At 36.3% G+C, this 16,790-nt stretch overlaps 1 protein-coding gene across 3 annotated transcripts in view; it reads left to right on the top strand.

The window, feature by feature from the left end:
- The window catches only part of LOC126780664 (uncharacterized), a 57,730-nt gene extending 42,383 nt beyond the window's left edge, over positions 1–15,347 (top strand). For 2 of the 3 annotated variants that reach the window (XM_050505291.1, XM_050505293.1), the window contains exons 7-24: positions 4,001–4,164; positions 4,577–4,753; positions 5,168–5,288; positions 5,465–5,572; positions 5,661–5,804; positions 6,236–6,324; positions 6,476–6,644; positions 6,902–7,027; positions 7,130–7,283; positions 7,368–7,500; positions 7,675–7,772; positions 8,077–8,147; positions 8,544–8,683; positions 8,794–8,937; positions 9,043–9,160; positions 9,482–9,555; positions 13,876–13,970; positions 15,229–15,347. In XM_050505291.1, coding sequence (XP_050361248.1) covers positions 4,001–4,164; positions 4,577–4,753; positions 5,168–5,288; positions 5,465–5,572; positions 5,661–5,804; positions 6,236–6,324; positions 6,476–6,644; positions 6,902–7,027; positions 7,130–7,283; positions 7,368–7,500; positions 7,675–7,772; positions 8,077–8,147; positions 8,544–8,683; positions 8,794–8,937; positions 9,043–9,160; positions 9,482–9,555; positions 13,876–13,960 — 2,115 coding nt within the window. In that variant the 3' untranslated portion in view covers positions 13,961–13,970; positions 15,229–15,347. The remainder of the gene's footprint in view (positions 1–4,000; positions 4,165–4,576; positions 4,754–5,167; positions 5,289–5,464; positions 5,573–5,660; positions 5,805–6,235; positions 6,325–6,475; positions 6,645–6,901; positions 7,028–7,129; positions 7,284–7,367; positions 7,501–7,674; positions 7,773–8,076; positions 8,148–8,543; positions 8,684–8,793; positions 8,938–9,042; positions 9,161–9,481; positions 9,556–13,875; positions 13,971–15,228) is intronic. The other variant, XM_050505292.1, reaches the window with a different exon arrangement.
- The last annotated feature ends 1,443 nt before the right edge of the window (positions 15,348–16,790 follow it).

Below are 16,790 nucleotides of genomic sequence, written 5' to 3'. Positions count from 1 at the left end.
TAATTATGTATTTGTCGGCATATAAGCGGCCACGTTTTAGACTCCCGAGTCGCGGCCGCACCGGTGCCGAATCGCTAATTAAAGAGCGCACCTAAAGCCTCCAAATTTCATATTTCACTTATTTTTAAGACAGTTTTATATTTCAACGATTTTATCTTGTAGCTCGTACTTCACAAATTATTTCGGAGAATGTTTATTTTAATTATATAAAACACGAGGATGACTCTTACAAAGTGTAGTAAAAAAAATCCCCGCTTGTCTCAATGGAGCGATAGTGATTGATGTTAGGAACAGATTTATATGACTATGTATATGTCTTTATAATATTTTCTACTCCTATATTATGCGAAAATAAAATTTAGTAGCGCTTTGAAGTAAATATAAAATAAAATTAGAGTTACAAGAAATTGGCTAATATTAGTACTAGACTATGTATAAATATATATTATTATCAGTTTTTGTCACAAAAACTGAAAGCAATCGAATATAAATTAAAAAAAAATAAAATTTTTGCGTGCAACTCCTTGTATTACATCGCCGAAGCAGCTTTTCACACTAACAACGCCCTTTCTAATACTCGCTTGTCTATATTTAAATAATGTTTCATACTACTTAGTGTCAATTTATATGGACACGCTGAAATACATCATGACATGACAAAAACATCTTGTTAAAGTCAAATTGATTAGAAAAGAAAAGCTACGAGTACAAATATAACTAAATTGCTAAATTCATAAAAATAATCGGAAGATACTTCTATCAGCTAATTAGACACTGCAGGTAGTTATTTACTCGATGTATGTACAGACAATTTTTCCGAAAATACCTCATTATTTCATATTTATTTCTGCTTGTGACACAATATATTTAAATCCAGAACTTTTTCTTTACCACGTTGGTCACAACGTTTCGCAGTGCATGAAACTACATAATCGAATACGAGATGCAGTGGCTTTTATAACCATGTTTTCATTCACAGAAATTAATTTTTCCCGCATTGTTTCGACAGTCGTAACGAACTTTTGGCCAATTGTATTGTTTCATTTTTACACTGCACTGTGACCCTCGTCGCTTTAAAAAATGAATGGAATGTTTGCCGTGTGAAATGTAGACTCGTATTCGATAAAATCAGACACGTCAAAGAAGCAAATGGAATGGTTTCATAGTAAGTGGTTCTGAGCGGTGACAACGGCAGGCCCAAAATATCAAATATATGTGTATACCCCGTTTATCTCCATTATAAAGTGACTGTGATACTCATGGCTGCGATAAGTGATGGCCTTAAGTGGAATTGTATGCGGTATATTCAATCTTTGTCTCTTCTCAATGTAGTCACTCAGACAAGCTTCGTACTCGCTTTCAACCACTGTTAACAAATAAGATTGGTCTCGCTCTCGTCACTCGCCTTTCACAGTGTTAATCCACTAAACATGTAGCTGCTTTATAAAACATGACTGTACCCGTCAAAGTTTCCGCTTATTTTTATATTTTATAAAGAGGTGAATTACAAATATTTTATAGCTGTCGTAAGTATTCTTAATCTTCTATATAAATAAGTACACTGCCTTCTGCTAAAAAAGGCTTTTGTCCAGAAGGCTTCACCTTAGTAAAGCCCCACATTAATTTAAAAACGTAAGATTTAAAAACCTACGATTCGTAGAACATTCGTATTGACAAGTGTGTGTTACCTATTCAGAAGGGCTTGCACTGTAGCCTTCAACCAGCAATGTTGAATAAATCATCATAATTTAATTCTATTCTAATTTCATCACTAGCTGCAATTTTTCAGTATTCCAATACGTATCAATTATTCGGTAAAATTGATATTATATTTACGTAGTAACCAACATTGCCGCTATTTCGTTACAATTACTTGCGGTATTCAGAAATTAGAGTAATCCTCTGCAAATTGTTCGGGTCAATTGATACTGACACAATAGAATCTAAAAGCGAAATCCCGAAAAGGGGTGAGTTTCAAATTTAGCGTCCCATTCAATTATATTCATTGATTTGCAACTAAGTGAAATTAGTATTGGTACAAATTATACTCGAAAAAGTAATGTTATTTAATTTTGTAACGTCATCAATTCCAAAAGAAATATCATTAATTAATTAATGATTATTATATTGTATAACTTTAAATAGTTTTATACGTTTTGATGCAACTTTCTTTGTGGATGACTAATGATTAGGTTCAAATAAATATGTTACCTTGCACCAAGGACGGAATCCGAAAAAAATGTTCACAAATAAGAGACACCGATATGAAATGAGTGCTCCAAATCCAAGTATATCTTTATTAACGGGGATCAGTTTTCAATGACATTCATATCTCAATGCGAAAGTGCATTTGTCGAATTATTAGACTGGACAGTGACAGAGCCTACTTAAAACTTAGAAATCGCTCGGGAGCCAAGGCCAGTACTAATATAATTTAAAAATTTGTTAATACTTTTTATATTATTCATTTATAATTTATTTATTAGTAACACATGTAGATCGCTTATTAGGAATAAAATATGGATACACTTAACACCTTAATTATTTATGTAGACTACTATAGGCTCAAATATCTATGATTGTGTGCGTTAAAAGCGAGACCTTGTGTCTTATAAGCTGTGACATCTATTAATGCATCATACATATTATACTCGAGCCGAGATGGCCCAGTGGTTAGAACGCGTGAATCTTAACCGATGATCGTGGGTACAAACCAGGGCAAGCACCAATGAATTTTGAAAGTGAAGGAAAACATCGTAAGGAAACCTGCATGTGTCTAATTTCGTTGAAATCCTGCCACATGTATATTCTACCAACCCGCATTGGAGCAGCGTGGTGGAATAAGCTCCAAACCTTCTCAAAAGGGAGAGAAGGTCTTAGCCCAGCAGTGGGACATTAACTGGCTGTCACTGTTACTGTACATATTATACTACTGTTACGCTGATGTAGTGTCATGTGTGATGCTTTAGAACCTAACCTTTTGGAGATCATGGAACCAAAGATTTAAGAAACCGTGTAAGCAATTAAAGTTCGTGTGAATAATGCTAGATAAATAATTTTAAAAAAATAACATCAAGCTTAGGAACTGCATCTGCAGGCAAATAAACATGGCTATTATTACTTTTACAACAACCCATAATCTTGTAAATGTCGTCTTTCCCTATGTCTTGGTCTCAAAAATGCCTCGTGCAAATCATTGTTGATTTTGTAAGCAGCCAACATTGTTAAATAACCTAATAGTATGCATCTGTATAATAAAACTTTAAAAGGTAAACTTTTCATGACGCGAAGAATAAAAAGCCTACAGACAATGGCATAGATATTATTTATATCGATAAGATATATTTACAATAACAAGAGAAAATACAATACATATTAAGTATTTTTCTGTACGAATTTTACAACGCATATGGTTATTTCGTTCTTAAGCTATAACATACGAGAGCATCGTATGACAGTTACACAGTGACTGACCAGGGACCAATCCTACTAAAAAATTGACAAGAACCAACAAATTCTCAGTGGTTACACTTAAAATTTATTAAAAAGGTTATTAATATTTATATAAATTACATGCAACTAGTTAATTTCTACATAAGATCCAGCCAGCATACAATCCACGTATTTTTGTCAGATTCTGATACAGAGTACTTTAAAAGATAAAAGGACAGAAAGCGTTATAACCGTTAGTAAAATACTTAATAAATTTTAGTAAAACAACTAAACCTAATCAACAAAACGAGTACTTAAGTATATTACGAGTTACATTTGTCTATGGTTTTGAAGCCAGCGGTTTATAGTAAAATCACTTTAAATTCACAACATTTTGTTAAATATACAAGACAGTGATTGTTTTATTTAGTGACATATATACCTTTACTTAATACAGATGTAAATTATTTGTTATTTGATTAATCAAACTTAGTCGGATTTATACATTTTTTGATTGTAACAATAAAATTAAAATTGTTACATTTCCATAATTAAAAATAATTTACAGGTTTACATTGGTGCGGCGCACGGTTTACAAAACGAAGGAAAAATGTTGACCATTGACACGGCTAAATTGTTTTCTAACTTGCCCGATGTGCTAAACGCTAGTATTTGTTTCTGGAACCTGGCTTACGTGCCTATGTTAAAGGATGCTATTGTAAATGCAAGGCCGTAAGTATGAAATGAAATATGATGATTTTTTAAATGCCAGTTTATGAGACGAGGTGCACTGCGCACTGATATATTTATAATTCAAGTACATACATACTTACCGCGTAGTGCGTAGCCATTTGACATAGTTACATGTATATATGTAACCAATAAAGCGAATTTTGTTACATATATATAACGTTAAATAAGCTCAATTTTTTTTAATATTATTAATATTCAATATTCCGTATATCGTGAACACAACGATTGCGTTGTTATTGAGAGAACGCGTCGAAATCTCCGACTTCATCAGTCATTAATAACTTTAGTGAAAAGGGAACATTTATAATAATAGTAACGTATATTATCAATTTATGTAAACATTTTTCTATACTTAACATGAATTTATAGATTTATGAGTTTGTCATTTCAGTTTCAACATGACATTCATGTCTCATGGTTTCTCGATGTTTAAAGAAATCTTTATACCATATGAAAAATTTGTCGTTGAGCAAAGTAAAGTACAAGAATATTATCGCAAGAAACAGCAAACCGAACCTGAGTTCGCAACGTTCCTAACATGGTGTACTACCCACAAAGAATGTAATAGGTAAAGTATTTATTTACATATTAAACACATTCGTATGTAAATGTAAAATTTAATTGTATTGAATTTAATCTAATTTTTTTATAACTCTTTTTAGTGCTGTTTTAGTCTACTAACATTACGCCATGAATGCAATATCTAAATTGTACTTATATAACAGGCCTAAAATAATTGCTATCATCTTTAAGCCCGTATTTAAGAAAGACTTATATTTGAGTTATCGGATTTTGTCTTATACAATTTTTATGGGCTTGTGCTCATCGTTTCTTAATATGGCAGAAGCAACGAGTTCGAAGCCGTTAGAGATTGCACAAAATATTCAGCGCTGAAGTCAATACTATTTATATATCTTCGATTTAATTATATATAGGAAAAGAATCATAGTAAATCGTACCAACATATTCATATTTTTTTTAGGCTTCAACTGAGTGACTACCTGGTGAAGCCAATGCAACGTATGACTAAGTATACTTTGATGTTAGACAGGATTCTTAGCGATACCGAAGAAGTCGATGAGTTTGTGGCTGTTAAGTCTATGGTATTAATTATATTATAATATATTGTTCTCTGCTATTTTATAAAAATAAAAAAATTGTTAAAGATTAGATAGAGAATTGAATTACATATCTTTTCAACATAAAACATTTTTGGACAAATTAAACATCATTACTATATCTATTAATTTAAAATATTAACACTGCCTACATTTTCAAGATAAAATTGACGAAAGACAATCTTATGGACTTAAACCGTTCCGTACGGCAACGTGAGGAATCAGACAAAATAGACCTTCTGGAAAACGCAATTGAAGACTTCAACATTGTTAGTACATGTGTTACATATCGATAAATTATAGTAATAAACATCGAATTAAGATTGATATATCTCTTTTTGACGGATTTTATTCTAGGGTCTGAAAGACGACGATGTTGAGAAAATTTCCAAATCGTTTTCCAAATTGAATGTAAAAGCCCCCATGCTCCACTGCCTCCCAAGCCACGGCCGAAACGTCATTCATCAAGGAGAGCTTCGCTTCCGGGATGGCGCTAAGGAGGCAAGAATTAACAACTTCGCCATTCAATAATAATATATTTTTTCGAGTCTTAATTGAACGACATCGACACGAATACATTTTACTTATTATACGATTATATCTTTGCCATTTTTTTTTTAAATATTCAGTCTCGTTGTCGTTTGAAGAAAACTTGCATCCGACAATAGTAGAATTGTTCAGATTCAATAATAGTATCATACAAGTAATAATTATTATTTATTACACAATGCGATATTGTTATATAGTATAGTTAAATGCAAATCTGCGAATTTCATAGTATAATCAACTGAATGCGTTTGCGAATGATAAATCTATTTTAAACATCTTTTATAACATTTTAGTTTTCATTTATATAAGAGATTTAACCGAAGTAATTGTAATAATATTTTTAGATTGTCTTTTCCAGATAAAAATATTGTGTTTTATTTCAGATTGATGTCCGTGTAATGCTTCTTACTGATATGCTTCTAGTTTGTCGGAAACTAGCTAGAGGCTATGCGTATCAGTATAAGCAGATTAGGTAAACCTCTCTTGATTGTTATTCTTTTAATAAAAAGTAAAGCATTGATTTAAATTAAATGTTACTAAACGGCTAGTGTCGCTCGCGCAGCGCGAATTTTCTTTTTTATGTTACGCAATTATTTATTGTAATTGATTTTTTTTCTTTGTAGGCCTAAATACATGATTGACAAGCTAGTTCAGATCCCGAAATTCGTTGGAAAGGATAAGAAAGAACTCTCCAGCCTCTTATACATAGTGATGGATGATCTAGGGTCGGCATGCGGCAGTTTCTACCTGGCCGAGATGCCAAAGGAAGATAAACCTAAGGACAAGCTAAAAGTATTTTATTAAAATATCATCATTTTATTTATTTTATTCCTTTTTACTACGGAATATATAAGCCCTATACATTGTGGATTACAAATGAGGACTTCGTATTTACGCAATACAAAATGCAAAACTTAGCAATCTCTGATTAATTAATTCTTCTCAACAAAATAAGTTCTTCTTTTTTTTCAACCAATAATCAATAAACTATATGTGTTATAAAAATCAATATTATGCACTTATATATTATAAACACATATTTTTTACAGACGTGGCTATTAAAATTCAAGGAGGCAAAGTTAACTTATGAAATTGTTACATTTATGGCAAATTTTCCTGGCAAGGAAGTCGATAAACTTCTAGTGAGCTACGTTGCCGAATCCTTAAATTCAAAGGTATGTTGGTCTGTTTCACCTTACTAATAAATCGACAAGACAACGGGATTCAAAAGTCGCTTTTTGAGCGACTAGACATTCTATAATAATTTACTATTTCAGACAAGTTATGAGGACAGAATTATAGAGGATGCGGCATACGAACGCGTTGCCACTATGACACATCGGAGCATGGGGGCTTCGAATGATCAAAACATTTCACAGACATCTTTGAAAATTAAAACATTCGACGGTTCACCTTACATGAATGATCAAAGTAATAGTTATATTTTTATAATAAATTATATTTTATTTACTTTATATATTTATTCGATCAAGATAATTAACTTTCGAATTGTAGTTCTTTTAGGTGCATTCGTTCGTCAACCCGGACGCTATAAGAAATGTAGCATTGTGCATCGTACCTCACGTATACATAAACGTCCTGATACTCCGCAAGAGTCGGAATTACCCAGTTTTCAGCAATCTACAAGGTAAGACTATGACGCAATTATAGTATGACTAAGACAAAACAGATAATAAAATAAAAAAAATAAATGACTTTTATTTATACTGGTATGCAGTTATAATAGCATTCTTCGATATTTAAAACGTTATTATTTTTAAACTTATTTTTACGGACCGTTACGTCTACACCTAACACACAGTTCGCGGTCACTCATCGAGCAACAACCTGGTCCCAGCAGGGCTAAACGCCTCAGCATTTCTCCGGATCGCCTGCTACCACCACTACCAGATACAGCTGGTACGTTACGCAATATTATAATTAATTATATTAATATGTTCACTGAATTCACTCATTGAACTGGTAGATTCAACTACAGATCCCGAAGTCACGTCTCCGATTTGCAGGATTTTGCTATTACTCCAGCTAGTCTTTGAAAGTTCAAATATGTATGATTTCCCATAAATAACACATTCAAGTATTACCAATAACTCAATAGCAACACGGTTCACAACTCGTCATTGATTTTGTTTTTATTTTTTATTTAAGGAGTTTTTATGATTTTCATGGCGTCTGTATAATAGTAATCTAGCTGTGTTTTCAGATGGTTCATCAGTCACTGTTAGAGTGTCTGAGAGCGAATATGAAATGGCGATGCTACAAGCAACACCAATGGTAATTATTTTGCAATACGAACAATAACATTAACAAACTAACCCAGTATCTTTAAACATGTTTCATAAAAGTAACAAAAAAGTATTAGATAAAGAAATAAACACATATTTTTAAAGTTTAGTTTGAGATAATATTTAACATATTTGTGCGTAAATAATAGTTAGTTGTTAAGATGAATAATTTTCGACTTAGGTTAACTTATATTATATCCACAATCATTATACATAAGATTGTACTTTAATATTGCAAATAGCAAACTACATACGTACATATAGATTATCTTTAATAAATTAAAATTAATATTACGACTTAAACATAATAATCTATTAACTAGTTTACATCCATCATACATACATATGAAGAAAATTCCATCTTTAACTTATAAAAACTTTTTAGTCGCCACCATCGCCGTCAAAGACTTCGGAATGCTCCTCCGGAACGCAAAGCACCCTGCGCGTACAGCCACAGAACGTCGTCGAACTTTATAACTTACCTGATCTCACTATCGAACCCTCTACACCAAGATCTACAACAAGGTATATTGGTCTATATTTCAACATAAATGTTATTTTTGTTAATTTAATAATATGATTTTATAACACGACATTAATCTAATATACTATTATTATACAAACTGTGCTCTCAGCCCTACACAACCAACGGCATCAGAAAGATTGTATCAATCACATCATGAATTATTGCAAAGGAATCGTTTTATGACGACACAAACGCAACAATACCTCACACCTGACAGTCGAGGCTCAAGCTATCCACCCCCAAGTCCTACCAGGTACATATGTGTAATTGTTCATTTTATGTCACATGGTTCAGTGCTAAGAAATTTGCATGAAAATGATTTTGTTATATATCCATATTTCCTCTATGCTTGTTTTAGGGGGTCGCTAAAACGTAGTCTTGCGTTCTCATACTCATTTAAAAATCCACCGTTATCAAAAATGGGTCACGTGAGCAGCCAGTTGCAGCTAGACACTATTCAATATAGTCAACCACAGGTATATAGCATTTAATACAAAGTACGATAACTTTAAATTTCAGAACGAAAATAGGATAACATGCTTTGCATGTTTTTGAAATATTTTGTTATATTAACGTAGTAGAAAAGATTGCTTATAAGCAGTATGCAAGCGGACACTGCCAAATCTTTAAAAAACACACACAAACTTTACCAACAATTTATTTCCAATCATAGATTGTCTAACTAATAAATATGTTTAAAGCCGTACATGTAATTAAGATTTTTCTTCCTTCCCTTTTCCTTGGAATAACAATATTAGATTACAAGATATTTATCTTAATGTAAGAATTAAATGTAGGATGAACGAGGTAGCAGTCCAAAACCAGGATCTTCCGAAAAAGGTGACAAGAAATCGAAACTTTCAAGCAGCAGGTAAGCCATCGACATAATCAATTCTCAAATCATGAATTTTACATATTTTACTTATAAACAAGGTGATGGCGCGTGTTGTTCAATACACGCTACTTTGTCTGCACCCACAGTTCCTCGTTTACTCAAAAGAATACCAGCGTATTCGTAACCGATTTTAGGACTATCGTCTTGGGCGGAACGCTGGTGATCTTCTACAGAATGTGAGTCTAGGTCTGGTCTAAGGACTCTGTTCTATCTTTTTTTTTTATATTTTCCGGGAGGGCAAATGACTCTACTCCACCTGATGGTAAGTGGTAGTAGAGTCCAAACGCGACGACGGCCAGTACAGATGGGAAAAACGTTCTACACTAGCCGCCTTCGCCTTGCCGGCCCGCAAGATGCCTCTTCACGCCTCGTTTGAAGGAACCCGGGTTGTAAGAGGAGGGGAATACGTGAGCTGGTAAGGAATTCCATTTTTTGGAAGTGCGACAAAGAAAGGAGTTGCCAAATTTCTTTGTTCGCGATGGAATTGATGTCACAGTTAGGCGGTGACATCTAGAACCAGCTCGCGTGGACTTAAGAAGGAAGGGGGAAGCAGGAATTAGAGAGAATAATTCCTCAGAGCACTCGCCGTGATACATTCGATAGAAAGCGCTCAATGCTGCTATCTCACGACGCAATTGTAAAGGTTCAAGGGTGTTTGTGACCTTTACGTCGCCAATAATGCGTACGGCACGTCGCTGCAGCCGGTCCAAGGCCTCCAGCAGGTACTTAGCGGAGCCATCCCAAAGGTGCGAGCAATATTCCACGCAAGATCGTACCTGTGTTTTGTACAGCAGGCACAATGTTGTGGCGTGAAAAAACGCCGCACCTTGTTCAGAACTCCGAGTTTCCGTGAAGCTGTTTTTATAACAGCCTCGATGTAATCCCTTGGACTAAGGTCGCAGCGAACGTCGATCCCCAGTATGGCGATTTTGCTTTGTATCACCAGCGGAGTACCACAGAGGGAGGGGAAGAGGGGAAAATGCTGACTTTTTCGCTGTGAGAGCGCATACCTGTGTTTTCTTGGCATTAAACTCAACAAGATTGTCAGAGCCCCATTTAGCGATGAGCTCTAATGTCCTATCGAGTTCAACGACAAGATCCTTCCGCCTCTCCTCAATTTCCGCCCGCCCAGCCACTGCGCGTCCGTGGTATCCACCAAGCACTGTACTATCGTCTGCATAGCAATGTATGTTCCCAAGAGAGAGCATATCATTGATATGCAAAAGAAAGAGTGTCGGAGATAGCACAGATCCCTGGGGGACCCCAGCATTCACTACATAGAATTGTGAAGTGCAACCATCAACTAAAACACGAAGGCTACGCTTGTGTAGGAAGCTGGCAATCCAGGTGCATAGCTGAGCAGGCAGACCATATGCCGGCAGCTTGGAGAGAAGACTTCTGTGCCAGACCCTGTCGAAAGCCTTGGAGATATCGAGGCTGACAGCCAACGATTCTCCATGCTTGTCGATAGCTTCACCCCAGAGGTGTGTTACGTACGCTAGAAGATCACCTGTAGACCGTTTTGGTCGAAACCCGTACTGACGATCATGAATTAGACAGTGATCTTCTAGGTAATGGATCAGTTGGTTGTTTAAAATACGTTCTATCACCTTACAAAGTACTGAGGTGATAGCTATTGGCCGATAATTTGCCGGGTCAGACCGATCCCCTTTTTTGGGAACCGCTTGCACATTAGCTCTTCTCCAAGCCTCCGGCACACATCCCGAAGAGAGAGAAAGTTGGAACAGGCGCGTTAACACAGGAGACAGCTCCGCTGCGCACTTCTTCAGCACTATGGCTGGTATTCCATCGGGACCGCTAGCTTTCCGTACATCAAGTGATTGCAGCTCCGCACGCACATCACGTTGCCTGATTTTGATGTCAGGCATCGTATGGCCACATGAAGGTATTGTAGGTGGCAGCGCACTACAATCATCGATGACGGAATTGCCGGCAAAGAGTTTAGCCAGGAGATCAGCTTGCTCTTGCGGACTGTGAGCTAGCGATCCGTCCGGATTTCTGAGCGGTGGCAGCGAAGGTTGGCAGAAATTGTTTTGCACAGACTTGGTCAGACGCCAGAAGCTACAGGAGCCCCTAGGATGCGAAACAAGGTCATGACCAATCTGTACAATGCACTGTGCATCCGCTCTCGTGTATGCCTTTCTACAGGACTTGGAATTTTTATTATAGTTTGCTTTCAGTGAGTCAATGTTGATCCACTTGCGATATGCCGCCTGCTTAGATGATACAGCATCGGCACATTCACGAGTGAACCAACGGTTACGCGTACTCTTACTGACGAGATCTGAGCTAGGAATGTAGTATTCCATTCCCAACATGATCTCGCCAGCAACAGCAGCGGCACTAGCTGTCGGGTCATTCCCACTGAAGCAACGTTCCTTCCAAGGGACCGACGCATAGTAATCGCGCATACCGTCCCAATCCGCCGACTTATAGTGCCAAACGCGACGTTTGCATACCGCTAGTGGCGGCAGATTGGCCTGTGGCACTCTGGTAGAAATAAGGCTGTGATCCGAAGAGCCAAGAGGAGCCTGAACCACAACCTGATATTCCACCGGGTGAGAAGTCAGCAGAAGGTCCAGTAGAGAAGGTGCTTGCCCATCAATGTCTGGAATCCTTGTGGGCTGATCAACCAGTTGGGTCAAGTCATGTGTGAGAGCAAAAGCATGAGCAGTCCTTCCAGCATGGTCAGTTTTGAGCATTAAAATCACCCAAAAACACCAATTCCGCGTTAGGAAATTGCTCTTGCGCAGCATCTGCCATCCGACTAAGATGTTCAAATAATCGGCTTGTCTCCAAGTCACCATTGTGGGATCTGTAGAGGCACACGTAGACTCGGCTCTGACGAACCAGGTCCACACGTACCACCAACATGGAGAAAGAGGGGTCCTTCAAGCAGCGCAGTCGGTGATAGCAAACATCCGTCCTGACGAACAAGCATACTCCGGCTTTCGCTTTGAAGGATTCTTCAAGCGTGTAGCCGGGATAATTAAGGTAGCTGGTATCGGCAGGACGGAGTATTTCTGTCTCCGTGAGAAACAACATTGCTGGCCGTGCTGTCTCGAGATGGTGGTGGACAGCGTTGAGGTTAGCGTGAAGTCCACGGATATTAGAGAACTCGACCTCAAACAGCGAGGGTATGGTGGGGGTGTGCATCGCTGTACGACCGTTATTTCTGCTTTGTTGCGCTGCCATTTGGGAAAAAAAAATGGAAAAGAGACGTGAAGCGAGCGACGTATTGGCACGATAGGGATGGGCAAAGTGTGGAGGCGTGTTTCCCCAAGTGGTTGCCAAAAGGAAAAATACACTGACCCGCCGGACGGAAGGGCCCCCGAACCCCCCTGGAAGTGGCCGCCGGGACCCCACCTTCCGGTCACCAACCGGCACGACGGTCCACCCCGAGATTATGCGTGGCCTGGTGGGGCAGCCTCGCGAGCTGGTTAGGCACGCTCGGGCTTCTTAATCACCTAGATTACGTACTCTTGGTTATCCAGCTTTGTAAAGAGATGAGCGTCAGAGTCCTCATCAACAGATTACAATACACGGAAAAATGTCCACTTTAGCTGAAGTAAGCTAACGGCTATACAATTCATCCTGCATAGCAATGATGTGTTACAAACATTCAGTTTTTTGCGGAAGACACAAGCCAATCTTTCTGTTACGGCCAGACCAATACTTTATGAAGAAGTGGAAGGAAAATAATATAACTAGTGTCTAAAATAAAGCCCTTTTCATCTTATATTTTGGAAATAATAAAAAAAATATTGCAAAATAAATTAAAAATAAAATCTGAAATACCAACGGCCGACATACTACTGCGTACTGCCAATATTTCCTTTTTTTATAAAAAGTTGAGTTCTTTTTTTTTTAACTTTCTTTTTTCTGTTTATTCTACTATTTTACTAAAACTTATTTGACAAATTCAGCTACGTAGGACTTATAAATTATGGGCTTACCCCAGGTTGGGCCAAAAAAAAGTTTTTAGGTTTTTTTTCAACAAAGTCTTCACAGCATCGTAGATCTTGGAAGTTGGCAATGTTTACATTCCCACGACTCGAATTGCACGTAAAGCCGGTGATCCGGTGATAGACATATCCGATCTTGTCAGATTTACCGTTAGAGGACATGATCAATAGATTATAATGTAACCAGAAGAGAAAACATTAAGACAAGTGTCTACTTAATTATTTTGATAGAATGCACAAAAACAAAAACTTCAATAGATATTTGTTTTTTTTTTTAATATGATTTTAATTTTATTTATTTTTTATTAAGTTTATTTTCATCAGTTCCTTCTTCGGTTCGGGGGGATGGCATTCAAAACGGGATGGATGACAAGAAAAGTCAAGGGGCTTTGTAAGGTTGTCAAGGTGAGATAAATGTGACATTGTCTTATGAATAAAAATTAGCTGGTATACATTAACATAACCTAAAATATTTCAATTCATTTACTTTTTATTACAAAAATATTTGACATATGTGCTAAAAATAACTTGGGTGAATGGAATACCAATAACTGAAGTTCTAGAAAACTTTGCTGCCAGAAGAGATGAGATCACTGACATCTGATCACTGAGATCATGCGAAGAAGATATGCAAAAAATTGTGATCCTCGCGAATGGTATCAAAGAGCACAATACAGTCGACTTCTTGTCGACAAGGCTCTCATGAACCACTTCGAAGCCATAATAACCCATATTATCGGGAAGCCCGCGAGCTGTTACATCGGAGATATCACACAAATTCCATAAAGTGACACAGACAATCTCTACATATCTTTATCCAAATTACTTGTTCACCATCTCATAAAAAATGTTGAAAACGCATACATATGACCAATGAATCTATGTAGATGGTCCCTGCATCTAAGATGGTAATGGCTCATACAGAGGCGTCGCGATCCCCAAATCTCAGGGGTAAAACCCTGTGACATAAACACATTCTGAGAATAAACCTCTACAAGATCAAGGGTACGATAGTAGAGAAGAATCCAACTATTTCAAAACATATAAAGCGCAGGGACTGGATTACCAGACATTTGTCCTTGTCAAATGTATATTATAAATTATAATATATCATATGTAACTTCTTTATATTTTTACAGGGGCTTTTGTAAAACACAAATAAACTCGCAGGAATATATTACTAACACCATAAACAACATAATATATTAAATTTGTGTTTTCCAAATAAAAACTTTCAAGTTTTCTGTTGTTTTCTGTAACACACTATTCCATTATATAGTAGTGAATTATAGTAGTAAGTAAGTAATAAAAGTTGTTAATAAGTTGTTAAATTAAAGAATATTTGTTAACTCATGATGTTAGTTTGGTATATGGTCTTGAGATTGAAATGTTTCATAATGATCCTGTATATATAAGCATATATTATTTATTTCTTTGATATTGTTCATTTTATCGTGTCCGTTATTTCATTAATTTAAGCATACCCCATGTATATAAAATAATTTTATATTTTATTGTAAGCATTTTATACTCTTATTAGCCGCTCGCTCGGCCCTCAATTTTTCTTTGCAACATAAGACACATATAGTTTGTAAAAATTTAATTGTACAGTAGTCGTATATAAAAACATTGAAGGATTTATTACTTTCTTATCTGATTTTAGGAGTACAACTAGAGAAGATGACGATAGTAAATCTGATCCTTGTCACAGCCGTAAGGGTAAGAGTCCGAGCCCCGGCCGCAGAGATGAATCGCCTGATCCATACAGAAGAGGAGAAAGCTCCTGTTCTAGCTACAGAGACGAAAGCCCTGGAACTAGTTACACTGACAGGAGTATTAGAGACAGAAGCACAAGTCCTAGTCATAAAGAAATTAGTTGCAGCCCTGGTCAAAGCCAAAGAGAGAGTTTCGATAGAAGTAGTATGGAAATCAGCCCAGGTACAGGTCATAAAGAAAAGAGTACTGGCGCAATACCAAGGTCAGTCAGTCGGGGATATGACAGAAGAAGTAGAGGTAGAAAACGTGGAGATAAATATCGTAGTGGCCAGGAAAGCAAGAGCTCGGATTCCATGAAGAAAGAAAAGAGTCTTAGTTTTAGTATTAAAGACGAAAGCTACGATTCCAGTCATAGAGGCAGTTTCAGTCCCAGTCATAAAGATGAAACTTATTCAGACCAAAAAGAGCTGAGTCCTATCTGCAGAGACAGTAAAACTAATTATTATCCAAGACAAGAATCATCGAGCCTCAGTCATATTGAACAAAGTAATCTTGCCGAAGAGGAACCCAGTGAGAAACAGAAGAGCCCTAAGACACGCCACATCCCTGAAACTTTAGATGTTAAAATCGAAATTATTGATCCTATTCATAAAGATAAGCCCCAAAGCTCTAGTTCTAGCCCTAGCTGTGATGATAAATGGCAAAGCCTTAAAGAGGGATATCCAAGAATGGTTCAAAAAGAACCAGTTATTAGAGGACCGGTTCGTGGATTGCGTCGTGAAGTTTTCTTTACTAGTATCAGTAATATTTCAGAGATGTCAGATTCTACAATTACTGATTATGTAACATCTAGCTTGGGCAGATGACGGTTTAGGTGGCTTATTAAGAAGGCACGCGAAACTACTAAAAAGTCCAACTGGGGCAAGTGCTTCAAGTGGTGCAAGTAATTTCGCCCTTCTTAATAAACCAAACCTACAGCTTACTTGGACTTGACATAAACTTATAAAAGTGAAGTTATTAATCGCGAATGACATAAATTGGAGATCATTGTACATATTGACTAATTAAATATTAATTTATTATTAAAGTAAAACTGAAAGTGTAAAACATTTTTACTTAGGTGTAAAAGCTTTATTTATTAATAGGGTCGATGGTAAGTCATCGACAGTAAAATTGTAAACTACATTTTATTCCTGTATCGAAGCATGTTAATTCTAATAGCCGTCCTTAAGTTTGCTAGATAACAAGTCAAAACGTATTTGTTTAAAATATTTTAAGCTTAAAAAGCTTGTTTGCGCTTAAAGTACTAGATAAAATTAGAATGCCATGTGATATTTTACTATTACTCAGATTAACATTATTACGCTAATTTAATACTATTATAACTTATCCTCTGAACTTCTGTATTTGTGAAGTGTAAGTTAAGAATATATTATTGACAAGGAATATAACTTTTTAAATATTAATATTTTTTATATTGTTATAAAATTATCTAATAAATTCCTATAT

The sequence above is a fragment of the Nymphalis io genome, chromosome Z, assembly GCF_905147045.1.
Source record: "Nymphalis io chromosome Z, ilAglIoxx1.1, whole genome shotgun sequence".
Lineage (NCBI taxonomy): Eukaryota > Metazoa > Arthropoda > Insecta > Lepidoptera > Nymphalidae > Nymphalis > Nymphalis io.
Note: the sequence above shows the minus strand (reverse complement) of the source record. Positions and strands in the feature narration are given on the sequence as shown.